Source organism: Ranitomeya imitator, chromosome 6, assembly GCF_032444005.1.
Source record: "Ranitomeya imitator isolate aRanImi1 chromosome 6, aRanImi1.pri, whole genome shotgun sequence".
Taxonomy (NCBI): Eukaryota; Metazoa; Chordata; class Amphibia; order Anura; family Dendrobatidae; genus Ranitomeya; species Ranitomeya imitator.
The window spans coordinates 495,807,606-495,834,887 of record NC_091287.1 but is presented as its reverse complement, the minus strand read 5'-3'; the positions used below and the strand labels follow the sequence as shown (position 1 = coordinate 495,834,887).

General features: G+C 45.0%; 2 protein-coding genes across 7 annotated transcripts in view; one reads left to right on the top strand and one right to left on the bottom strand.

Moving 5' to 3' along the window:
- MTERF3 (mitochondrial transcription termination factor 3) overlaps positions 1-11,657 on the bottom strand; it is a 39,624-nt gene extending 27,967 nt beyond the window's left edge. Inside the window, exons 1-3 of one of the 4 annotated variants that reach the window (XM_069731674.1) lie at positions 11,562-11,657; positions 3,044-3,347; positions 1,533-1,685 (exon numbers count right to left, since the gene is read on the bottom strand). In XM_069731674.1, coding sequence (XP_069587775.1) covers positions 1,533-1,685; positions 3,044-3,332 — 442 coding nt within the window. In that variant the 5' untranslated portion in view covers positions 3,333-3,347; positions 11,562-11,657. Of the gene's footprint in view, positions 1-1,532; positions 1,686-3,043; positions 3,348-11,102 lie in introns of all 4 variants that reach the window. The other 3 variants (XM_069731677.1, XM_069731676.1, XM_069731678.1) reach the window with 3 other exon arrangements.
- The window catches only part of PTDSS1 (phosphatidylserine synthase 1), a 97,006-nt gene that overhangs the window by 15,755 nt on the left and 53,969 nt on the right, over positions 1-27,282 (top strand). For 2 of the 3 annotated variants that reach the window (XM_069731673.1, XM_069731672.1), the window contains one exon: positions 11,949-12,062. In XM_069731673.1, coding sequence (XP_069587774.1) covers positions 11,950-12,062 — 113 coding nt within the window. In that variant the 5' untranslated portion in view covers position 11,949. Of the gene's footprint in view, positions 1-11,678; positions 12,063-27,282 lie in introns of those variants that run through there. The other variant, XR_011314123.1, reaches the window with a different exon arrangement.

Sequence of the window (27,282 nt, the reverse complement as noted above, 5' to 3'; positions counted from 1 at the left end):
TTTCCAGGATTACATGAAGAGACAGAAGGCTTTGCACAAGCGACATCCATAGAAGATCTGTGGTCAGTTCTCCAAGATGTTTGGAACAACCTCCCTGCCGAGTTCCTTTGAAAAACTGGGAGCAAGCGTACCGAATTGAATTAATGAAGGCAAAGGGCGGTCACAGCAATCATTGATTTGCTTTAGATTAATCCACTAATTTCAGTAGGCTGACAGACTATGTAATGTGTATTGGGACCCTCCAGACTCTCCCCCGGCCGCAGATGTCCAAGAAGAGGAGTAAATCCAATCCATTTTTTTGCCCTCTAGATGAATTTATTTCCCATTTTCCTACTGAGAACACAGGCACACTAGGCCACACAGTATAAGGGGGGAGACGTCAGGAGAGAATGGTGGGCTACACTAGATTTTGGACAGTGTCTATCTAATATATATGGTCAGCCATATCCAGGTACAGGTAAGCGCAGCAAATCACATCACCGACGCATCCCGGGCTCTCATACTCATTAAACAGTTTAAGTTACTGTGACCTACATAGCGGAACGACATGCGCACTGCATTACACAACTGTTAGGCCACGTTCTTCCCTTTTTTTTCTCAATTTTATGATAAGATGATATTTAAAGAATCAGCATCAGAACAAGGTCACAAAAAATATTGGCAATAATGAAGCAATACCTTAGTGACTTAATTTATGATGAGCTCTGGACACAGATGAGGAAGAAACACTCGCTCCTGTGATTGTTTCTTCTGCATCTCGTCCTAAGCTGATCATAAATCAAGTCAGTCAGGTAAACGCCCCGGCTGCTGCTCAGCTCTTATGCCACTGACTTCACTTATGTTGAACTTGGGACTGGAGGTGCAGAAAAAAATAAAAAATAAACACTCGCTCCTGTGATAAAACAGGCAGGGAAATGCGTTACCTCACAGAAAGCAGTTTCTATGTTATCTGTATTATCACTTATTTCTCCCGTGGCCAGCTGTGGTGTGTGCAGTCTCAGCTGTACACAGCAGGGGCACACTTATAAGATTATCTCAGCACAGAAACATTTCTTTAGTACATCCTATTGTTGGAATAAAAAGAAGTTCCACATCTATTCATTAAAATGTTCATTAATCATGCGACAACCCCCATTTAACAAATGCATCGGTCATGATGCATCCCAGCTGAACATCTTTTTGACATATTTCTGCTAATTAACAAGTTTGTCAGCACAAAACGACTGTTCGAACCAAGCACAGGCGCTCAGTGCACCCTTGGAGTAGCGGTTCCGTTCAGCAGACTCCCATTCGAACCTGCGAGCATGTTGGTGCGTACGTCACAGACGTTTTCTTGTATGCGCTGTATATACGCATATACGGTGCGCAATTTTACTATTTTCTACACTGGCAGTAAATGATGGGTGGATACAGCGGCTAATGTCGGAAAATACTCCTAATCTAAACTGCTGTAAAACAAAACGTGAATAGAGCCTTAGAAATGGCGCTGAGAATATCAGGGAACTAGCTGTAGCTAGCGGGCGCCCACTCACCAAGCAGAACCAGCTTCTGTAGAGTTTCCGAACTATCCACATAGTCTCCAAGTGTAAAGGATGATGGAGGGATTGCAGGAACTGGAATCATGGCCGCAACTTCGTCTTCTGTCATTGCATCCAGAGGAGATAAAGAAGGAACATCCTCCAGTGCTTGGAAAGGCAAAAAGAGGCAAAAATCAGACGCTTCCACGAGCTATTAACCCCTTCATGACCGGGGGATTTTTCGTTTTTCCGTGTTCGTTTTTCGCTCCCCTCCTTCCCAGAGCCATAACTTTTTTATTTTTCCGTCAATTTGGCCATGTGAGGGCTTATTTTTTGCGGGACGAGTTGTACTTGTGAACGACATCATTGGTTTTAGCATGTCGTGTACTAGAAAACGGGAAAAAAATTCCAAGTGCGGTGAAATTGCAAAAAAAGTGCAATCCCACATTGGTTTTTTGTTTGGCTTTTTTGCTAGGTTCACTAAATGCTACAAATGACCTTCCATTATGATTCTCCAGGTCAGTACGAGTTCATAGACACCTAACATGTCTAGGTTATTTTTTATCTAAGTGGTGAAAAAAAATTCCAAACTTTGCTAAAAAAAAAAAAAAAAAAAAAATTGCGCCATTTTCCGATACTCGTAGTGTCTCCATTTTTCATGATCTGGGGTCGGGTTAGGGCTTATTTTTTGCGTGCCGAGATGACGTTTTTATTGATAGCATTTCGGTGCAGACACGTTCTTTTGATCGCCCGTTATTGCATTTTAATGCAATGTCGCGGCGACCAAAAAAACGTAATTCTGGCGTTTAGAATTTTTTTCCCGCTACGCTGTTTAGTGATCAGGTTAATACTTTTTTTAATTGATAGATCGGGCGATTCTGAGCGCGGCGATACCAAATATGCGTAGATTTGATTTTTTTTTTTAGATTTGATTTGATTTTTTTTTGATTTTTCATGTGACGGGGGTCGGCGATGACGTCATTTCCGGCCGCCCGGCCGGAAGCGGTAGTTAAATGCCGCTGTCTGCGTTTGACAGCGGCATTTAACTAGTTAATAGGTGCGGGCAGATCGCGATTCTGCCCGCGCCTATTACGGGCACATGTCAGCTGTTCAAAACAGGTGACATGTCCCGGCTTTGATGCGGGCTCACCGCGGAGCCCTGCATCAAAGCAGGGGAGCCGGCATCGGACGGTATAGTACGTCCGATGCCGGTAAGGGGTTAAAAAAACAAACACAATATACAGGGGTATCATAATATACTCTCAGCTGACTACCACAGATATGAATGGAGAGAGCCACGAACATGCACGGCCACCTTCTTAAGTAGGCAAATTGCCTCTTCAGAGAAAAAGAGGACTTGGACTCTATAGCGCCACCTATTGGAAGTAGCGATCCTACAAGTCACAATCAACCCTTTCCCGAGTGGAAGCAGAGCTTCTATTCTATGACAGCGGCCGACCACTCATCCGTCCACCTTTTTGACTTCCATGCGCGCCAGTTTTCGGGGGCGATTAGCGCTTTTGTACCTTCTGGATCCCTTTCCACTCGGGGTATTACATTGGTCTCCTGTTGATTTTGGCTGATGACAGGCAGATTGCTTTCTGGGTGAGGGATCTTTACGCCGTCCTCGGAGCCGGATTGCGTACAGACGGCCCAAGACTGGAAAATATTTCTCCTCGCTGTGCTTTGTAGAACAGAAAATGGAAGTGATGAAAAAAGATCATCGGTCTTCAGCTGCCTGGGGGCTATGACTGGCAAATGGCGCAGAGCCGAAAGTAGGGATCCTGCGCTCCTCCGACAGATGCTCAGAGCCATCCTTACTAAGCAAACCTAGGAAAAAAGGAAACTTTACATTAACTTTATAACACCTGGACATTTTTATTTTTTGCTTCCTTATTTCAAGAACCATACATTTTTAATTTTCCTGCGACATAGCCCTATGAGGGAGGGACACCATTTATTTTACTGTATATTGTACAGAGAAAGATTTTAAAAAATTCCAATTGGGGTGAAATAGTGAAAAAAAAAAAAAAACACACACCACAATCCCATCATTACTTTTTGGGCTTTGTTTTTACAATGACATCGTGTTGTGGGGATATGATCTGGCATTACTAAATGTAAAAAATTCTGAAGCTTGTAGGAAAAAAAAAACAATTTGCATTTGTGCCGCCATTTTTCTGAGACCAGTAGCTATATTTTTTCAAAAATGGAGCTGTGTGAAGGCTTATTTTTTCGTGTGTGTCCTGATCTATAGCTTTTATTAATCCAATTTTGGAGAAAATTTAACATTTTGATCACTTTATATTGATTTTTTTTATAGGGGGGGGGGGGGGGGGAATTATGTGGACTGAAAAATTCTAGCATTTCATTTTTTTTTTTTTTTTTGTCGTTTAAAAGGTACAGTGTCAATAATCTTATATTTTGAGACATGACTTTTACAGACGCAGCAATACCAGATGTTTAATTTTTTTCTTTGTTTTTTAAAAGAAGGGTGACACTTTATAACACATACATACAGTTATATGAAAAAGTTTGGGCACCCCCATTAATCTTAAGCTTAATGTTTTATAAAAATTGTTTTTTTTGCAACAGTTATTTCAGTTTCATATATGTAATAACTGTTGGACACAGTAATGTTTCTGCCTTGAAATGAGGTTTATTGTACTAACAGAAAATGTGCAATCTGCATTGAAACAAAATTTGACAGGTGCATAAGTATGGGCACCCCACCAGAAAAGTGACATTAATATTTAGTAGATCCTCCTTTTGCAAAAATAGCAGCCTCTAGTCGCTTCCTGTAGCTTTTAATGAGTTCCTGGATGAAGGTATTTTTGACCATTCCTCTTTACAAAACAATTCCAGTTCAGTTATGTTTGATGGTCGCCGAGCATGAACAGCCCTCTTCAAATGATCCCACAGATGTTCAATGATATTCAGGTCTGGGGACTGGGATGGCCATTCCAGAACAGTGTAATTGTTCCTCTGCATGAATGCCTGAGTAGATTTGGAGCAGTGTTTTGGATCATTGTCTTGCTGAAAGATCCATCCCCTGCGTAACTTCAACTTTGTCACTGATTCATCAACATTATTGTCAAGAATCTGCTGGTACTGAAAGGAATCCATGCATCCCTCAACTTTAACAAGATTCCCGGTGCCGGCATTGGCCACACAGCCCCAAAGCATGATGGAACCTCCACCAAATTTTACTGTGGGTAGCAAGTGTTTTTCTTGGAATGCTGTGTTTTTTGGCCGCCATACATAACTCCTTTTTGTATGACCAAACAACTCAATCTTGGTTTCATCAGTCCACAGGACCTTCTTCCAAAAAGAAATTGGCTTCTCCAAATGTGCTTTTACATACCTCAGCCGACTCGGTTTGTGGCGTGCTTGCAGAAACTGCTTCTTTCGCATCACTCTCCCATACAGCTTCTCCTTGTGCAAAGTGCGTTGTATAGTTGACCGATGCACAGTGACACCATCTGTAGCAAGTTGATGCTGCAGATCTCTGGAGGTGGTCTGAGGATTGTCCTTGACTGATCTCACCATTCTTCTTCTCTGCCTTTCTGATGTTTTTCTTGGCCTGCCACTTCTGGCCTTAACAAGAACTGTACCTGTGTTCTTCCATTTCCTTACTATGTTCCTCATAGTGGAAATTGACAGGTTAAATCTCTGAGACAGCTTTTTGTATCCTTCCCCTGAACACCTATGTTGAATAATCTTTGTTTTCAGATCATTAGACAGTTGTTTTGAGGAGCCCATGATGCCACTCTTCAGAGGAGATTCAAACAGGAGAACAACTTGCAAGTGGCCACTTTAAGTAGCTTTTCTCATGATTGTATACACCTGGCTGTGAAGTTCAAAGCTCAATGAGGTTAGACAACCAAAAAAAGTGCTTCAGTAAGTCAGTAAAAAGTAGGTAGGAGTATATAAAACAAGAAAATGAGAAGGGTGCCCATACTTATGCACCTGTCAAATTTTGTTTGAATGCAGATTGCACATTTTCTGTTAGTACAATAAACCTCATTTCAAGGCAGAAACATTACTGTGTCCAACAGTTATTAGATATATGAAACTGAAATAGCTGTTGCAAAAAAACAAATTTTTATAAAACATTAAGCTTAAGATTAATAGGGGTGCCCAAACTTTTTCATATAACTGTATATATTTTTACCATTTTCCAAGACTTTTTTTTTTTACACATTTTTCCATTCTTTAAAACTTTTTTTTATTGTAATTTTTATCTTTTTTAGTCCCATCTAAAGGACTAGAAAGTGCGATTGTTTGATCGCTTATACTACATGCAGCCATATTACCGTATTTCAGTATATAGTGTAATTATGGCACCTTAGAAGGACCAGGATGATAACCCATTGCCTCCCTGAGCATACTGGCAACAATTAAATGTCACGATCAGCAATTTGGACTAGGTCCGATGCCTTGATAGGCAGATGCTGGGTGTATGACACAGCCAGCATTTACCAGCTACGGTGCAGCCTCAACTCCTGAGCCTGCTGCTTGCATGCGACCTGCTAAAAACCACAGGCCATTAAGGCATTGATGTAGCATTTAGGGTGTAGAAAAACCAAACAAATCATTCCCCCCCCCCCAACATATGTTCGTTTACAGCACTGGTGGGGGTACATAGGAGATTAAAGGGAGAGGGCGAACTTCGTCACCCCATCGATTAGTGTAGATGGGTGGCCATGGCAAGCGAGAGTCTATACGCACCTGCCATGAGTGAATCAAGTTTTAGGCTTTGTTCACAAAGAGAGGATCTTCAAAAACATTTGAAAAACTCTTCCAATTCACGTTAATGTTAAATTCTCTGCGACGTTCATAAAAGGAGCTTTTTTAGTGATTTTTTTTTCTCCCTGAGGAGGCTCTGAAAAACGTCTGGTGTGAAAAAAAAAATACACGTGCATGTCCCTTCTTTGAAGTAGGTACTGATGGAATTTGCTCCAAACTAAGGACTGTCCAATTAAAAAGTTGCAAAGAAACACATCAGGAAAAAAACACAACTCTTCCAAAATTGCTTCAGGAAATGAAAAAGAAAATGGAGTGTTTGCTGACATGGTTTCCACTTGAGAAATAAAACAAATAAACAAAAAAAAAAAAAACTTGATTTTTTTTTTTTTCTGTCAGCCTTACAAAGAAAAAAACAATCAAACAAAAAAGAATTGTTCGGCATTGCAGGGTTGTTTTATCACACATCCATGTGGTGGGCTCCAACTTTCTGATTGCTGGCGGTTTTGCTGCTGGGACCACCACTGCTCCCAAGAGTATGGCTCTGAAGTACTCAGTGAGAATCCACCGCCGGCTGCAGCTTTATTGGTTAAACAAGCTATTTATTTGTATTTTTAGGACCCTGTATATAACATAGGGGGTAACCGGGGGACTGCTGCCACTTCTCCCATACTCAGCTGTCAGCTAAGCCGGGTTGCGATGCCTACAGCTGCAGCCTGGGGGTAACAAGTCCGCATCAGTTTCCTCAGACCACCACATGCCCTTCCGCTCATTAGGATTCCCAAAAATAGCCGCGCTCTGCCATCCGCTATAGGGGCGGGAACCTCTATAAGGCCGGGTTCAGACTGCTTTATTTCACCGACCCAATACGGACCGGTCCACAACATCCACACTGCTATCTGGACTCCTGACCTGAACTTACTACATCATATTAAGGCCTATGAGGCTGGAAATGCAGCTCAGCAGTCCCACAGTCAATCTGAGCATTGTGGTCAGTATGTGGACAGTGAAATTAAAGGGGTATTCCCATCTCTAATATTGTATCAAAATATGTACTAGGTGTAATAATAATATCAGCAAATACCTCCAATTAAAAATGTAGCATACTTTTACCGATTCACTGTGTTTCTTTCATCATGTGCAGGCATTGCAGGACCTTAGGTATCCATGGTTACGACCACTAGCTGTCACTATAACAGTGGTCATAACCATGGATACCTAAGGTCCTGCAATGCCTGTATATGAGGAAAGAGACGTAGTGAAGCAGAACTATACTACATTTCTAATTGGAGGTATTTGCTAATATTATTATTATTATGACACCTACTACATATTGGGATAGGATCTTGGAGATGGGAAAACCGCTTTAAGTCATCTGACCCAATGTGTAGGGCCAAGTTGGAAAATCAGAAGATCCATAAGTCTACTTCTATCCAATAAGTATGGCTACCCTCATGTATTAAGTATTTTTACTGTATCTGGCCATTGTCTAATCTGTGTATCAATTCCCCTGAGTTCTTACAGACCTCTGCTTGCTGTTGTGACTGATAAACAACTGTGATTATTTTCTACGAGAAGCTGACAGGTCAGTCCTGGCCATGCGATGATCTCCCAGGTGCACGGCTCAGGTTTGGTGAAATCACGTTTGGCCTTACAATATGCGTCACAATATTCGCAACATAATTCTCCAGGAAAAACAAAAGGCGCGCAGAGCTGTATCTGCAGAGCTGTATCTGCAGAGCTGTATCTGCAGAGCTGTATCTGCAGAGCTGTATCTGCAGAGCTGTATCTGCAGAGCTCATATCTACAACATTACTTGTTACTGTTTGCTGGTAGAATGTCACCAGGAAGACCATAAAGGATACTCGCATCCTAAATTTACAACTGGTGACGAAGATCGGCGAAACGTGCGTTGAGGCGGCAGGCTGGGGTCCAGGTCTCTCACATACATATAGAATTTATTTCGAACAAACGATTTTGCACCAGACATGCACTTTAGTCTAACAACGCAGCTTTGCACCCTTTATTCTCCTCCGCCTAGCAATCCTTTGCACTTTGCTTTTGATTGTATGGACATTCTAAGCAGTAACTTTTTTATTGGCTATATGAGGTCATGTGTGGATTGCTAATAGCGGTGTTATATACTATCTTTATGCACATGCACTTTAAATATGTGTATGGTATTTATTATGCAATACGCTCTGATTTACCTCAGACTAGATATGGCTTCTATTAGTGAGCTTATACTCTTATTATCCACTTGGCATTGCAAATAAGTGCCATATAGTGCGCATAAATTACTATCATTCATGTGGTGAATGTGTACCTTCCTATCCTGCTTGGTTAGCTTCACTCTGCCACGGGTTATGGGATTTTAATTGTTTAATAAAATTTATACTTTCCTTAAGACACTCTCTACTGAGTCTCTTTATATTTAGAGTTTCCCTTTCTCTTGTGTTACTTACTGGTAGAAAGTGCAGAGGAAACACTTTTGCGTGGACATGTAAACCACGGACGTGTTGCATATGTTTTTTTCCAACCTGTAAAAGGCCACTTTGTGTGATCATCGCACGTCCAGGACAGATTTGTAAGAAAAGAATTATTGGGTTGTTCCTAATAGTAAGTTGTACCCATCTGTAGTCCCAGCAGTCAGATCCCCAGCAATCTGGAGAGTGACGCTCTGCAGCGCCACGACTAGAATGGAGCAGAGGTGGAAACGGCCAATGACAGCGACATTTATTGTCTACGAGACTCCAGGAAACGGGCGACTGCTGTACTTTCTCCATAAGTTGCATAGACAATGAATGAAGAAGTGGCAGTGTATATTCTCCTTTGCTCCATTCACTAGGAGCTCTGCAGGGGCCGAGTGCTGGATTACAATGGTTCTTGTGACCACAAGGGCTCCCAACAGTCAGGACACCAGTCATCAGTAGGTCATGCCCTTTCCTACGGACTTGGGATAAGGTACTATCTTCACAATAGCCCTTTGTAGCTCATAGTAACATAGTTAGTAAGGCCAAAAAAAGACATTTGTCCATCCAGTTCAGCCTATATTCCATCATAATAAATCCCCAGATCTACGTCCTTCTACAGAACCTAATAATTGTATGATACAATATTGTTCTGCTCCAGGAAGACATCCAGGCCTCTCTTGAACCCCTCGACTGAGTTCGCCATCACCACCTCCTCAGGCAAGCAATTCCAGATTCTCACTGCCCTAACAGTAAAGAATCCTCTTCTATGTTGGTGGAAAAACCTTCTCTCCTCCAGACGCAAAGAATGCCCCCTTGTGCCCGTCACCTTCCTTGGTATAAACAGATCCTCAGCGAGATATTTGTATTGTCCCCTTATATACTTATACATGGTTATTAGATCGCCCCTCAGTCGTCTTTTTTCTAGACTAAATAATCCTAATTTCGCTAATCTATCTGGGTATTGTAGTTCTCCCATCCCCTTTATTAATTTTGTTGCCCTCCTTTGTACTCTCTCTAGTTCCATTATATCCTTCCTGAGCACCGGTGCCCAAAACTGGACACAGTACTCCATGTGCGGTCTAACTAGGGATTTGTACAGAGGCAGTATAATGCTCTCATCATGTGTATCCAGACCTCTTTTAATGCACCCCAGCTCAGATTTATCAGCAGCAGAGATCTTATGACGCCTTTACCAAGGTGATGCCAAAAGTCCTAATCATCCAGTCTTCTGGTACTTGCAAAGACCATGTGAGCATTGCTTGCACGTCACATGCCATGTTGCCAAATTCCCAAAAAACTCCATTAATTTTGTATCGCAGTTTTCAAAACAGGGGCATCTGTGGGGGTCCTCATGGTTTCTAATGTATATGGTGGAAAAACGCTTTCTGGGATCTGGTAATCTGGAGCTAGCGGTGGCTGGACACTTGTTTTGTTGCATCGTTTGTGGACGTCTTGTTATCTCGCTGGAGAAGCATCAGAGACAGGAATTCGATTATTGCTATATTTAAAGGTCTTTGGCTCGGACTCGAGTCTTGGTGACTTGATGGAAGATCGATCTTGTGCAGGCCCAGATGGGACCATCAGGGTCTTCTCCGCCATTGAGTTGCTGGTCCTCCTCTTCACCTTGTTCCTTCTATTCTTTCCACCATGATGTAGTTCTCCAGCGATTGCCCGGTTACTTGTGTTTTTATTTGTGCATTTTTTTGGCGCTTTTGATGTTGCAGTTTTTGTCTGTTTGAGGTGTCATGTTTTAAATAAAACTGCTTTGATTGTGACATTTCCTGGTATTTGGCTTTGACAAAACTTTATTGATATAGTCATGTGCGGATCACATATGTTTTTAATGAGTTTCCGCTGTGAAAATGCACTAAACCCGCACGTGCGTATTTTTTTTACCTGGAGGTTTTCCGCATCTAAATGTAAGTCAAAGAGGAAAATCTGCACAGAAATCTCAGCGAGAGAAACAGACACGTTGCGGATGTGAAACACGCACCGCAGGCCAGGTCACACCGAGTAAGAAAGGAGCAGGAGGTTTCTATACATCCCGGCCAGTGCGCTGGAACCGTAAGACGACGAGTTCTTGTCCTCGCCTTCGGACAAATCGCACATGAAGTCTGAACTTCCTCTTCCTGCTCAATTTGACAGGAGGCGGGGACAGTGACGCCAGCGCTGATTGGGCGCCAGGGGTCACATGTCACAACTACCGCAGGCAAGCCCCGGGGAGAGCGGGCGCCGACGCACCGCAATGACACCGGCACAGGAGGGGAGTATAGGTGTTATTATTGTATGGGGGCCAAGCGAGGGGTACGAGGAGTTGTCCAGTAGTGAGCAACTTTAACCCTTTAATACGGCTGTCAATACTCACATCAACATTACAGAGGTTGGAGGTGCGGTGAAGGGTGCACTGTCAGTGATACCAGGCAGGCGTACACAGAACCATCACAGGCGATACACAGCGCTCCTCGCCGCCATCTTATAGTATCCGTGTAATGTATATACCTCAGACTACCTGTACACATAGTGCGGGGTTGTGTGGCGAGTACAGGGCGGTTTTATAATGCAATATTATCAATTATTATTTTATCTATTTATCACAGCCGATGAAAAAATAGTGTAAATGGTGGAGTTACATTTTTAGCTTTTTTGTTTTTTTTTTAATTCCCCTCCCCAAAAGAAACAAACTGGACTAACAGTCCATAATGTGACGCAGAGCCCACAGTGGCGCTGACTCCATCCGCAGGTGACAGGGACCAGATAACAATTCATCAGCTCTATAGACAGAACACCTGAGAACCGAGCCCACCCGAGCCCCCCACACACCGACCTCACCGGCCTCCTCCGCTCGGGCCCTCCGCAGACCGCTGCCCACGTGGGTACCAGCAGAGCGGAGCACTTCCTGTTTGGACTGTACCACGCTGCACCCGCAGGGGGGGGACTTTGCGTACTGTCCTTATACACCGCCCAGCTGCGGCTCGCAGTGTGGTCGCCGAGCTCCTGCACACCCGTAGAGATGAGCGCTGTACACAGCCCCCGGGTGAGGGGCAGACGTGCACGAGCTGTGAGCGGCCTCCCCTCTCCTCCGCTTGGTGCGGCCCGCGCTGGGACTGTCGCTTCCTGGGTTGGGCGGAGAGGGCGCTCGCAGGGACATGGCGTCCTGTCTGCGCTCCAGGACCCTCAGCAAAGATGATGTCAACTATAAACTTCATTTCAGGATGATCAACGAGCAGCAAGTGGAGGACATCACCATAGACTTCTTCTACCGGCCGCACACCATCACCCTGCTCACCTTCACCATCATCAGTCTCATGTACTTCGCCTTCACCAGGTAAGCGCGCAGCCTACTACAACTCCCAGCAGGGCCCGGCCACTGTGACTTGTAGTGCCACAGTGTTTGCTGATTAGTAAATCTACTAGTGCATGTTAGATAATCATCATCACTGGGCAGACTACTCCCCCCATGATGGACCACTAACCTTGTCACAGGGCAGACTACTCCCCCCATGATGGACCACTAACCTTGACACTGGGCAGACTACTCCCCCCATGATGGATCACTAACCTTGTCACAGGGCAGACTACTCCCCCCATGATGGACCACTAACCTTGTCACAGGGCAGACTACTCCCCCCATGATGGACCACTAACCTTGACACTGGGCAGACTACTCCCCCCATGATGGATCACTAACCTTGTCACTGGGCAGACTGATTACTACCCTCATGATGGACCACTAACCTTGACACTGGGCAGACTACTCCCCCCATGATGGATCACTAACCTTGTCACAGGGCAGACTACTCCCCCCATGATGGACCACTAACCTTGTCACAGGGCAGACTACTCCCCCCATGATGGACCACTAACCTTGACACTGGGCAGACTACTCCCCCCATGATGGATCACTAACCTTGTCACTGGGCAGACTGATTACTACCCTCATGATGGACCACTAACCTTGTCACTGGGCAGACTACTCCCCCCATGATGGACCACTAACCTTGTCACTGGGCAGACTGATTACTACCCTCATGATGGACCACTAACCTTGTCACTGGGCAGACTACTCCCCCCATGATGGACCACTAACCTTGTCACTGGGCAGACTACTCCCCCCATGATGGACCACTAACCTTGACACTGGGCAGACTACTCCCCCCATGATGGATCACTAACCTTGTCACTGGGCAGACTGATTACTACCCTCATGATGGACCACTAACCTTGTCACTGGGCAGACTACTCCCCCCATGATGGACCACTAACCTTGTCACTGGGCAGACTGATTACTACCCTCATGATGGACCACTAACCTTGTCACTGGGCAGACTACTCCCCCCATGATGGACCACTAACCTTGTCACTGGGCAGACTACTCCCCCCATGATGGATCACTAACCTTGTCACTGGCCAGACTGACTACTCCCCCCATGATGGATCACTAACCTTGTCACTGGCCAGACTGACTACTCTCCCCATGGTGGACCACTAACCTTGACACTGGCCAGACTGACTACTCCCCTCATGATGGACCACTAACCTTGTCACTGGGCAGACTGACTACTACCCCGATGATAGACCACTAACCTTTACACTGGGCAGACTGACTACTACCCTCATGATGGACTACTATCCTTGTCACTGGGCAGACTGACTACTACCCTCATGATGGACCACTATCCTTGTCACTGGGCAGACTGACTACTACCCTCATGGTGGACGACTAACCTTGACACTGGCCAGACTGACTACTCCCCCCATGATGGATCACTAACCTTCACACTGGGCAGACTGACTACTACCCTCATGATGGACCACTAACCTTGACCTTCACACTGGGCAGTCTGACTACTGCCCTCATGATGGACCACTAACCTTGACCTTCACACTGGGCAGTCTGACTACTACCCCCATGATGGACCACTAATCTTGACACTGGGCAGACTGACTACTACCCCCAGGATGGGTCACTAACCTTCACACTGGGCAGACTGACTACTAGCAGAAGGGACCCCTGTGTGGGTGCGTCATCAGTCTGCAGGTCAGGTAATGGCTGATTGTGCGAGTGCGCAGCCTGATCTGTGAGTTACAGTGTGACATTAGGATGTTGAATGCACAATATACAGTGTGTCCGTAAAGTCATGGTGCACTTTTGACCAGTCACTGAAAAGCAACAAGAAACGATAGAAATGTGAAATCTGCTCCAAATAAAAGAAAACCTCTCCCAGTTTCATACCTATCACCTTATCATGCATCAGGCCACATCACACATTCACTTTACGGGTGTTACGTTCGTACTCAACATAGGCATGAGGATGTCACAGACCTGGCAGTGTATTAATCAGCGTTCAGTTTATCAGGGGTTAATCTGAGGGGGCTCAGCAACAGCTTAAATGAGTTTGTGTTGTTTGATTGGTTCTTGTTATCTCTCCTCATGAACAGCTCTGATATGATTGGGCCAGAGTAAGGGCGCCAAAATGTAAACTATAAAAGTGCACCGTGACTTTATGGACACACTGTATTATTATTATTATTATTATTATTATCATCGTCGTCTATAAGGCCTCATTCAGACATCAGGTTTTTGGACGTGCGAGCAAAACTGAGCGAGTTTCATCAGTTTTATTCACTGATGAGAAAAAAAAAAAAGGTTTCTCCACCTTCTCCTATCAATCTTGTAGGAGATAACTTAGGCACAAATAATTTTCCAGAAGAGCAGATTGTGATAGGTGACGCTTTATTATTCCAAAATCCGACAGTGGACAAAGGTTAATGGTCGGCATGTGAGGCGAGTGCTGACCGTGTTCTCATACTGTGATCCGATGCTCTCGGAAAAGGAGAAGATGGAGAAAAAAAATTCTCCATTGTGTCCGTACGCGGAAATCATACTGAACTCAGATGTCATCCAAGTGCAGTCCAATATTTTCTGTACATTCATTGACTTGCATGGCCGAGTGCCATCCAAATATCGGATCAAACTCGGACATGTTGCTATTTATTTTTTATAATTTTTTTTTATTATTATAAGCTGACGTGCACGGCCCCATAGAATAACCTTGGTCTGAGCGTGATTCGGTGTTTTCTCGGATCGCTCTCAGACCGATAATACTGTCGTCTGTAAGAGCCCTTGGATATACAGATTGTGAGTCAGCCTCTAATGATGCGACTTTTAGGAAGTGGATTCTTCGCTCGCACTTCAAGCGCTAAGTGGGGCCCCAGCATAACGTTGTGTCATTCGGATAAGTGCATACTGTGCAATCTATGGCCCAAAGTATGTGGCCGCCCTCCTTCCTGAGCGCGTGTGTCGCTCACGCTCAGCAGTCAGAACCAGTTGGATGTTTTTTGCGACTTGCTTGTCTCAGTACTTTTCGGGTCGTAATGCGACTCCGTCTGCTTTCATTACGCAGCGACGTGCAGCTCACACTGTGGCACTGTCATCGGACGCCACCTTCGGCACTACTTACGGTAGTTTGTGCAATTTCATCGGAACAGATCAGGCACGTATGATAAAGTACGTGGCACATACAGTTAGGTCCAGAAATACTTGGACGGTGACACAAGTTTTGGCATTTTCACTGTTTTCCAAAACGTATTCAAGATAGTTATTTAATCAATATGGGCTTAAAGTGCAAACTCTCAGCTTTAGGCCGCGTTCACACCATCAGTATTTGGTCAGTATTTTCCATCAGTATTTGTAAGCCAAAACCAGGAGTGGAACAATCGGAGGAAAATTATAATATAAGCACATGCCCCACTTCTGCATTTTTCACCCACTCCCGATCTTGGCTTACAAATACTGATGCAAAATACTGAACGTGTGAACATATCCTTACTTTGAGGATATCAGCATCTCAATTGTAGTAAAGGTTTAGGAGTTACAGCTCTTTAATATGTAGCTGCCTCTTTTTAAAGTGACTAAAAGTAATTAAGCAATTATCGCAAAAGCTCTTTAAAGAGCTATTCTCTTGTTAATCCATCATCAATTAAGCAGATAAAAGGTCTGGAGCTGATTCCAAGTGTGGCATTTGCATTTGGAAGCTGTTGCTGTGAACCCACAAGATACAGTCGAAGGAGCTCTCAGTGGAAGAGAAACAGACGATTTTTAGGCTGAAAAGGAAGAAATAAATCCATCAGAGATAGCAGAAATGTTAAAGGTACCTTCACACTAAGCGACGCTGCAGCGATCCAGACAACGATCCGGATCGCTACAGCGTCGCTGTTTGGTCGCTGGAGAGCTGTCACACAGACCGCTCTCCAGCGACCAACGATGCCGGTAACCAGGGTAAACATCGGGTTACTAAGCGCAGGGCCGCGCTTAGTAACCCGATGTTTACCCTGGTTACCATCCCAAAAGTAAAAAAAACAAACGCTTCATACTTACCTTCCGCTGTCTGTCCTCCGGCGCTGTGCTTCTCTGTACTGGCTGTGAGCACAGCGGCCGGAAAGCAGAGCGGTGACGTCACCGCTGTGCTTTCCGGCCGCTGTGCTCACAGTGAGTGCAGGAAAGCACAGCGCCGGGGACAGACAGCGGAAGGTAAGTATGAAGCGTTTGTTTTTTTTACTTTTGGGATGGTAACCAGGGTAAACATCGGGTTACTAAGCGCGGCCCTGCGCTTAGTAACTCGATGTTTACCCTGGTTACCAGCGAAGACATCGCTGAATCGGCGTCACACACGCCGATCCAGCGATGTCAGCGGGAGAGCCAGCGACCAAAGAAAGTTCTGGCCCTCTAGCCCCGACCAACGACATCTGTTGTGAATTCTGTGGTCAAGCTCCCTCCTGTGGTCATGAGTGGTACTTCGGCTGGTTCTGTCTATGAGCTTCCTCTGGTGGATGTGAGTGGGGCTGCGGCTTCTGAGTTTACTTCCTCAGGTGACGAGGTTAAGTCGTTAGGTGCTGCTCTATTTAACTCCACCTAGTTCTTTGTTCCTGGCCTCCAGTCAATGTTCCAGTATTGGTCTTGCTTTCTCCTGGATCGTTCTTGTGGCCTGTCTGCCCTGTTAGTCGGTGCGGAGGATTTTTTTGCGCCCTCTGCGTGGTTGTTTGTAGGTTTTTGTGCTGACCACAAAGCTATCTTTCCTGTCCTCGGTCTATTTAGTAAGTCGGGCCTCACTTTGCTAAAATCTATTTCATCTCTGTGTTTGTGTTTTCATCTTTGCTCACAGTCATTATATGTGGGGGGGCTGCCTTTTCCTTTGGGGAATTTCTCTGAGGCAAGGTGGGCTTATTTTTCTATCTTCAGGGCTAGCTAGTTTCTCAGGCTGTGCCCGAGGCGCCTAGGTCTGGTCAGGAGCGCTCCACGGCTAACTCTAGTGTGGTGTGATAGGATTAGGGGTTGCGGTCAGCAGAGTTCCCACGTCTCAGAGCTCGTCCTATGTGATTAGCAACTATCAGGTCATTTTCTGTGCTCGTAACCACCAGGTCCATTGTGGTTCTGAATCACCTGTTCATAACAGTACTGGAGGCCCAAAGTACTAATGCTTCTCAATAGAGGGAAAAGAGAAGTTCTGAGACCATTTTTTTTTCTTTGCACTGTGTTTTGTCTTTCTTTTCCCCATTACATCAGGGTGGTTCAGAACACAGGTGTAGACATGGACATTCAAGGTCTGTCCTCTTTGATGGATAATCTCGCTATAAGTGTACAGAACATTCAAGATTTAGTGGTTCAGAATCCTATGTTAGAACCTAAAATTCCTATTCCTGAGTTATTTTCTGGAGATAGAGCTAAGTTTCTGAATTTCAAAAATAATTGTAAACTATTTCTGGCTTTGAAACCTCGCTCCTCTGGTGACCCAGTTCAACAAGTAAAGATCATTATTTCTTTGTTACGTGGCGACCCTCAAGACTGGGCATTTTCCCTTGCGCCAGGAGATCCTGCATTATGTGATATTGATGCGTTTTTTCTGGCGCTCGGGTTGCTTTATGATGAACCTAATTCAGTGGATCAGGCAGAGAAAATCTTGCTGGCTCTGTGTCAGGGTCAGGATGAGGTAGAGATATATTGTCAGAAGTTTAGAAAGTGGTCTGTGCTCACTCAATGGAATGAATGTGCTCTGGCAGCAATTTTCAGAAAGGGTCTCTCTGAAGCCCTTAAGGATGTCATGGTGGGATTTCCTATGCCTGCTGGTCTGAATGAGTCTGTCTTTGGCTATTCAGATCGATCGACGCTTGCGTGAGCGTAAAACTGTGCACCATTTGGCGGTATTACCTGAGCATAAACCTGAGCCTATACAATGTACTAGGACTTTGACCAGAGCTGAGCGGCAAGAACACAGACGACGGAATGGGCTGTGTTTTTACTGTGGTGATTCCACTCATGCTATCTCTGATTGTCCTAAGCGCATTAAGCGTTTCGCTAGGTCTGCCACCATTGGTACGGTACAGTCGAAATTTCTTTTGTCCGTTACTTTGATCTGCTCTTTGTCATCCTTTTCTGTCATGGCATTTGTGGATTCAGGCGCTGCCCTGAATTTGATGGACTTGGAGTTTGCTAGGCGCTGTGGGTTCGTCTTGGAGCCCTTGCAGTGTCCTATTCCATTGAGAGGAATTGATGCTACGCCTTTGGCCAAGAATAAGCCTCAGTATTGGACCCAACTGACCATGTGCATGGCTCCTGCGCATCAGGAGGATATTCGCTTTTTGGTGTTGCAGAATCTGCATGATGTGGTCGTGTTGGGGTTGCCATGGCTACAAGTCCATAACCCAGTATTGGATTGGAAATCAATGTCTGTGTCCAGCTGGGGTTGTCAGGGGGTACACGGTAATGTTCCATTTCTGTCTATTTCATCATCCACCCCTTCTGAGGTCCCAGAGTTCTTGTCAGATTACCGGGATGTATTTGATGAGCCCAAGTCCAGTGCCCTACCTCCGCATAGGGATTGCGATTGTGCTATCGATTTGATTCCTGGTAGTAAGTTTCCTAAAGGTCGACTGTTTAATTTGTCTGTACCTGAGCACGCCGCTATGCGGAGTTACGTAAAGGAATCCTTGGAGAAGGGTCACATTCGCCCCTCGTCGTCGCCATTGGGGGCAGGGTTCTTTTTTGTGGCCAAGAAGGATGGTTCGTTGAGACCTTGTATTGATTACCGCCTTCTAAATAAAATCACGGTCAAATTTCAGTACCCCTTGCTGCTGCTGTCTGATTTGTTTGCTCGGATTAAGGGGGATAGTTGGTTCACCAAGATAGATCTTCGTGATGCGTATAATCTTGTGCGTATTAAACAGGGCAATGAATGGAAAACAGCAATTAATACGCCCGAGGGCCATTTTGAGTACCTGGTTATGCCATTCGGGCTTTCTAATGCTCCATCAGTGTTTCAGTCCTTTATGCATGACATCTTCCGAGAGTACCTGGATAAATTCCTGATTGTATACTTGGATGATATTTTGGTCTTCTCGGATGATTGGGAGTCTCACGTGAAGCAGGTCAGAATGGTGTTTCAGGTCCTGCGTGCGAATTCTTTGTTTGTGAAGGGGTCAAAGTGTCTCTTTGGTGTTCAGAAGATTTCATTTTTGGGTTTCATTTTTTCCCCTTCTACTATCGAGATGGACCCTGTAAAAGTTCAGGCCATTTATGATTGGACTCAGCCGACATCTCTGAAGAGTCTGCAAAAGTTCCTGGGCTTTGCTAATTTTTATCGTCGCTTCATCAATAATTTTTCTAGTATTGCTAAACCGTTGACTGATTTAACTAAGAAGGGTGCTGATGTGGTCAATTGGTCTTCTGCTGCTGTGGAAGCTTTTCAAGAGTTGAAGCGTCGTTTTTCTTCTGCCCCTGTGTTGTGCCAACCAGATGTTTCGCTCCCGTTCCAGGTCGAGGTTGATGCTTCTGAGATTGGAGCAGGGGCTGTTTTGTCGCAAAGAAGTTCTGATGGCTCAGTGATGAAACCATGCGCCTTCTTTTCCAGGAAGTTTTCGCCTGCTGAGCGTAATTATGATGTTGGCAATCGAGAGTTGCTGGCCATGAAGTGGGCATTCGAGGAGTGGCGTCATTGGCTTGAAGGAGCTAAGCATCGTGTGGTGGTCTTGACTGATCACAAGAACTTGACTTATCTCGAGTCTGCCAAACGGTTGAATCCTAGACAGGCTCGTTGGTCGCTGTTTTTCTCCCGTTTTGACTTTGGTTTCGTACCTTCCGGGCTCTAAAAATGTGAAGGCGGATGCCCTGTCTAGAAGTTTTGTGCCCGACTCTCCGGGTTTGCCTGAGCCGGCGGGTATTCTTAAAGAGGGGGTAATTTTGTCTGCCATCTCCCCTGATTTGCGGCGGGTGCTGCAAAAATTTCAGGCTAATAGACCTGACCGTTGCCCAGCGGAGAAACTGTTTGTTCCTGATAAATGGACGAGTAGAGTTATCTCTGAGGTTCATTGTTCGGTGTTGGCTGGTCATCCTGGAATCTTTGGTACCAGAGATTTGGTGGCTAGATCCTTTTGGTGGCCGTCTCTGTCACGGGATGTGCGTTCGTTTGTGCAGTCCTGTGGTATTTGTGCTCGGGCTAAGCCCTGCTGTTCTCGTGCCAGTGGGTTGCTTTTGCCCTTGCCAGTCCCGAAGAGGCCCTGGACACATATCTCTATGGATTTTATTTCGGATCTCCCCGTCTCTCAAAAAATGTCGGTCATTTGGGTGGTTTGTGATCGCTTCTCTAAGATGGTCCATTTGGTACCCTTGTCTAAATTGCCTTCCTCCTCTGATTTGGTGCCATTGTTCTTCCAGCATGTGGTTCGTTTACATGGCATTCCGGAGAACATCGTTTCTGACAGAGGTTCCCAGTTTGTTTCGAGGTTTTGGCGAGCCTTTTGTGCTAGGATGGGCATTGATTTGTCTTTTTCCTCGGCTTTCCATCCTCAGACAAATGGCCAGACTGAACGAACCAATCAGACCCTGGAAACATATCTGAGATGTTTTGTTTCTGCTGATCAGGATGATTGGGTGTCCTTTTTGCCTTTGGCTGAGTTCGCCCTTAATAATCGGGCCAGCTCGGCTACTTTGGTTTCGCAGTTTTTCTGCAATTCTGGTTTCCATCCTCGTTTCTCGTCAGGGCAGGTTGAGTCTTCTGACTGTCCTGGTGTGGATACTGTGGTGGATAGGTTGCAGCAGATTTGGACTTATGTAGTGGACAATTTGACATTGTCTCAGGAGAAGGCTCAACGTTTCGCTCACCGCAGGCGCTGTGTGGGTCCCCGACTTCGTGTTGGGGATTTGGTTTGGTTGTCATCTCGTTATATTCCTATGAAAGTTTCCTCTCCTAAGTTTAAGCCTCGTTTCGTTGGTCCGTATAGGATTTCTGAGGTTCTTAATCCTGTGTCTTTTCGTTTGACCCTTCCAGCTTCTGTTTCCATCCATAACGTATTCCATAGGTCATTGTTGCGGAGATACGTGGCACCTGTGGTTTCATCCGTTGATCCTCCTGCCCCGGTTTTGGTTGAGGGGGAGTTGGAGTATATAGTGGAGAAGATTTTGGATTCTCGTATTTCGAGACGGAAACTCCAGTACCTGGTTAAGTAGAAGGGTTATGGTCAGGAAGATAATTCCTGGGTCTTTGCCTCTGATGTTCATGCTGCCGATCTGGTTCGTGCCTTTCATTTGGCTCGTCCTGGTCGGCCTGGGGGCTCTGGTGAGGGTTCGGTGACCCCTCCTCAAGGGGGGGGTACTGTTGTGAATTCTGTGGTCAAGCTCCCTCCTGTGGTCATGAGTGGTACTTCGGCTGGTTCTGTCTATGAGCTTCCTCTGGTGGATGTGAGTGGGGCTGCGGCTTCTGAGTTTTAATTCCTCAGGTGACGAGGTTATGTCGTTAGGTGCTGCTCTATTTAACTCCACCTAGTTCTTTGTTCCTGGCCTCCAGTCAATGTTCCAGTATTGGTCTTGCTTTCTCCTGGATCGTTCTTGTGGCCTGTCTGCCCTGCATAAGCCAAGTTCTGCTTGTGTTATTTTTGTTTGCTATTTTTTCTGTCTAGCTTGCTATATTGGTTTGTCTTGCTTGCTGGAAGTTCTGGGACGCAGAGGAAGCACCTCCGTACCGTTAGTCGGTGCGGAGGGTCTTTTTGCGCTCTCTGCGTGGTTGTTTGTAGGTTTTTATGCTGACCGCAAAGCTATCTTTCCTGTCCTCGGTCTATTTAGTAAGTCGGGCCTCACTTTGCTAAAATCTATTTCATCTCTGTGTTTGTGTTTTCATCTTTGCTCACAGTCATTATATGTGGGGGGCTGCCTTTTCCTTTGGGGAATTTCTCTGAGGCAAGGTAGGCATATTTTTCTATCTTCAGGGCTAGCTAGTTTCTCAGGCTGTGCCCGAGGTGCCTAGGTCTGGTCAGGAGCGCTCCACGGCTACCTCTAGTGTGGTGTGATAGGATTAGGGATTGCGGTCAGCAGAGTTCCCACGTCTCAGAGCTCGTCCTATGTGATTAGCAACTATCAGGTCATTTTCTGTGCTCGAACCACCAGGTCCATTGTGGTTCTGAATCACCTGTTCATAACAGACATCACAGCAGGATCCTGATCGCTGCTGCGTTTCAAACTGAACGATATCGCTAGCCAGGACGCTGAAACGTCACAGATCGCTAGCGATATCGTTTAGTGTGAAGGTACCTTAAGAGTGGTCAAATCAACAGTTTAATACATTCTGAAAAAAAAGCCCTTCACAACATCCACCCGAGAACACTTAATAATCCTTAAATTAGAAAGGTTGGATTAGACTTTGCCAGAAACACATCAAGAAGCTACCCAGTTGTTATTATTTTTATTATTATTATTATTATTATTATTATAGAGTCATTTATTCCATGGCGCTTTACATGTGAGGAGGGGTATATATAATAAAAACAAGTACAATAATCTTAAACAATACAAGTCATAACTGGTACAGGAGGAGTGAGGACCCTGCCCGCGAGGGCTCACAATCTACAAGGGATGGGTGAGGATACAGTAGGTGAGGATAGAGCTGGTCATGCAGCGGTTTGGTCTATCGGTGGTTACTGCAGGTTGTAGGCTTGTCAGAAGAGGTAGGTCTTGAGGTTCTTTTTGAAGGTTTCAATGGTAGGTGAGAGTTCTGGAAAAGCATTCACAGGACAGATGAAAGTAAGATCAACCTGTACTCGAATTATGAGAATAAGAAAATATGCAAAACACTTGAAACAGCTCATGATCCAAAGCATACGACAGCCATGTGATTGCATGGGCATGCATGGATTACAATGGCATGGGCTCCATCCTGCACTTCCTTCCCCTCTGGCTGCTGCCCAAGGTCCGCGCACGGCTCACAGATTTCCGAGAACTATGATTCTTTAAGGGACAGCCCTAACGTGTCCCCAGAGAATGGCTGGGAGATGCCTATTATTTAATGCAGTGTTCCCCAACTCCGGTCCTCAAGAGCCACCAACAGGTCATATTTTCAGGATTTCCTTAGTATTGCACAGGTGATGGAATTATTGCCTGTGCAGGTGATGCAATTATCACCTGTGCATTACTAAGGAAATACTGAAAACATGACCTGTTGGTGGCTCTTGAGGACCAGACTTGGGGAACACTGATTTAAGGCAACCCCACCTGATGGGAAGTGCCGGAGCAAAGTGTAAAGTTATTTTTGCACACTCACTAGTTGTCAGGTCCCTAGTACCCACCAGTTTACCTCTGCTGTGCCTTTTTGTCTGTACTTGCCTTGTGTCCCTGTATTCCAGCCATGCTCGCCAGTACCTGCCTGTATATCAGCTATTCCTGCATGTACATCAGCCATGCCAGCCTTTATACCAGCGATACCTGCCTGCACCTGCTGTGCCAGCCTGTATACCAACCATACCTTTCTGCACCTGCCGTGCAAGTCTTGTCTATCAGCCGTACCTGTCTACACGTGCCTTATCTTCCAGTTTTCTTGTCTTGCCTGCCTGTACTTTTCATGTTCACCTAGTCCTGGCCATTTCATCTACCTGCCCCTTTGGGGGTCAGCTGCTGTGTGTCCGAGGTCTGTCTTGGAATAGCACCTCGTGTCCATTGGGAGCCAAGTCCATCAGGGGATCTAGCAAAATTCAGGTGTTCGCGTAGTCACGACCCTCCAGGCTCTCCGGATCATGGTACAGTGGTTACACCACCCTCGTTAGTTTGCTCAGGCCATGGAATCTCTCAGACTTCTTACCAGAAAAGACCAGCAGGACAAAATCTTCTTCTACCTGCAGACAGTGACCACCTTCATACGCTGACATCTGGGTCATTCCATATCAAGTGATCCAAATATGAATTTTTTTTTTACCTGACGTCTTTAGGTTTTTTTTGTTTTTATGAAGTACAACTTTAGTTAATTAAAAATTAAAAGTTTTGATTTTTTTTTTCTTCTTCATCAGTTAATTTTTTACAGATTTCTAAAGTTTTGAAAAAAACACGAATTTTAGCCTGGTATGGCTTTTCATTTTTTATCATATCTTGGGCTAGAATTAAGATAAAGAGGTGGGAGAGGCATCATTTTTCTCAGAACGGTACCGGCTTTCATTTGATATGTCACAAGACTATGCTTCTTTATATTTTGTTTTGGAGAAATCAAATTCAAAATTTTGATGCGCAATTGTGAAAAAAACATATGTTTTAAATTTGTGAAAGCATGCATGTGTGTTACTTGTGTTCTTGATTATATTTGTATAGGGATTCAACTTGGGACCTATCACATTTATTTATTTTTTTTAAAGCCTTGAATCATCTGATTCAAATTACTACTTAGTGAATTCAACATTTACATGTAACAATAAAGAAACACAAAAAACAAATCCCGAAGTGCCAGAATAAATACATCTTAGGCTACTTTCACATTTCCGTTGGTACGGGTCCATCGCAATGCGTTGGGCCGATGTACCAACGGACGTTGTGAAAATACTGCACAACGTGGGCAGCGGATGCAGTTTTCCAACGCATCTTCTGCCCATTCTGCAGTCCGGGAAGGAGGGGGCGGAGTTTCAGCTGCACATGCGCAGTCGAAAATGGCGGATGCGACGGGCAAAAAAACGTTACATTGAACTTTTTTTTTTTGTGCGTCACGTCCGCCAAAACACGATGGATCCGTTGCACTACGGACGCGACGTGTGGCCATCCGTCGCAATCCGTGGCTAATACAAGTCTATGGGCAAAAAACGCATCCTGCGAGCACATTTGCAGGATCCGTTTTTTGCCCAAACCGACGGATTGCGACGGTGGACAAAAGACGGAAGTGTGAAAGTAGCCTAAATCATCATAACACAACTTGCTCAGCATTTTCAACCTGAATGCGTTGAACAAACCAAAAGAAAAAAGGTGATCACATCCTCAAGTGTGGTTTTCTAAATTCAGTCTCATCCTAATTATATGGTAAAAACAAGAGTAAAAGAACCAATATTTTACCACCTATTTATACATGGAACAATTTTTTTTCTATTATATCATTAAACATGTCATTTATGAAATGTTTAAGAATAGTCCAGTAGTTAAATCCTTGTTCTATAAAATATGAACTAATCAAACAATTAATAGTACGTTCTTAAAGGGAACCTGTCACCCCGAAAATCGCGGGTGAGGTAAGCCCACCGGCATCAGGGGCTTATCTGCAGCATTCTGTATAGCTGTAGATAAGCCCCCGATGTTACCTGAAAGAGGAGAAAAAGACGTTAGATTATACTCACCCAGGGGCGGTCCTGCTGCTGGTCAGGTCGGATGGGCGTTTCTGGTCCGCTGCGGCGCCCCCCATCTTTATTCTAAGACGTTCTCTTCTGATCTTCAGCCGCGGCTCCGGCGCAGGCGTACTTTGTCTGCCCTGTTGAGGGCAGAGGATAGTACTGCAGTGCGCAGGCGCCGGGCCTCTCTGGCCTTTCCGGCGCCTGTTTCCCTACATGGGATGACAGTCCGGTATTGCTGAGTCCCCTTTCTGCTTCCTGTAACCGAGGTTTTCACAAACTCTCCTCCTCTTCGTAGTCCTGGTTCGTACAATACATGAACTGGATGTTAAGAATATTTTTCTCCCTCCATTTGAGGAGTTGCCTGGGTGATCGGATTTCGTGTGAATATGGCCTCTGGAGGCCCGAGCTGCCGGCCGGTCATCTGCTCTGCAGTCACTATCTACCCCTGGTCATTCTCAGTCCTAACAAAGCTTTCTCCTCTATCCTCTCTTGCTTCTAAGCTGTAACATAATAAAATAATACAGTAATTTCTAACAATCATGGATTATTTTGTAAATATAGACCCCACACTTTTAGACCACAGGCTGAACAGATCTGAATTGGAGATTTTCGAATTGACACTGTAATAGTTTTATTTTTTAAAATATGACCCCATCACAATCCCAACTTGTATTTTGGTACAGATGTGGCTAGGAGCAGAGCAGGCACATCTGCAGTTTTTGAAATTTTGAAAACTTTTTTTCAGAAATGCGTTTTAAAATTTTGCGTTCGCATGGGTAAAATATTATCAGAGATACTCTTGTGACCTATCTGGTGAAAGCCTGTACAGTTCTGAGTAGAATGGTGTTTATTTTGTTTCTCTATCTTTTTTCTAGCCTGAGTTATGAGGAGAAATGTAAAGGCAGGCAAAACCAAAATTCGCAATTTTTCCGAACTTTGAAAATCAATAAAAAAAAAAAAATCTAGAATTTCTTTACACACTATTGCCAAATAACAAAATCTCAAAAGAATTAAAAATATAGAGGTAAATATCATTGGTTCACTTGACATGGGATGACCCATCTGCGACTGCATCCGCACCGGGATCCATCATCCAGCCAGCTATGCTCCTGGTTCTGGACCCCAACTGGCAGCTTCTCCACGTTATGGCAGTGACCCTGCCCTATAATGTGGGTTTATCAATCAAATGCACGATGCACTTTGGACTCTTGGCCCATCAGTTTTCTTCAGATCGGAACAAAATGGCTTTCATTATGACCCATCTCACTGGCAAGGCTCTGGCTTGGCTCAGTCACCTATGGGAGCGAGGTGACCCTCTTGTCACTAACCTTCAGACTTTCTTAGAAGCCTTCCGCAAGGTTTTTGATGAGTCTGGATGTGTTTCTTTTGCAGCCTCCTCACTTCTCAGATTGCGTCAAGGTAACCTCACTGTAGGCCAATACGCCGTCCGCTTTCAGGCCCAGTCTGTTGAACTCTAGTGGGACAACAAGGCGCTGGTGGCCACCTTCTGGGAGAGATTATTTTCGGAAGAATTAAGGACGAATTGGTTGGGCGTCATATTCTCACCTCACTGGATGACCTAGTATCCCTGGCTACCCGAATCGACATCGGGTTTCAGGAGCTCTCCAAAGAGGTGACTCGCAAGAGAAGAGTTTTCGGTTTGGCTCCTACCTTTCAAAGGCCGATCAAGCCACAGACTTTGACATCTTCCCCTGAGTCCATGCAGATAGACCAGGTGAAGCTGGCCAAGCACCGTCAGGAAGACTGTCTGGCCAAAGGGAGGTTTTTTATTGTGGCAGTCTCGAACATGTAATCTGTTCCAATCCCGAAAAACTCCAAAGCCTAGGGTACATTGGGGTGGCTAACCCTGGGCAAGGACTACTTCGCTCCTCCCCTGACTCTCCAGGTATCTGTTTCCTGTGGTGACA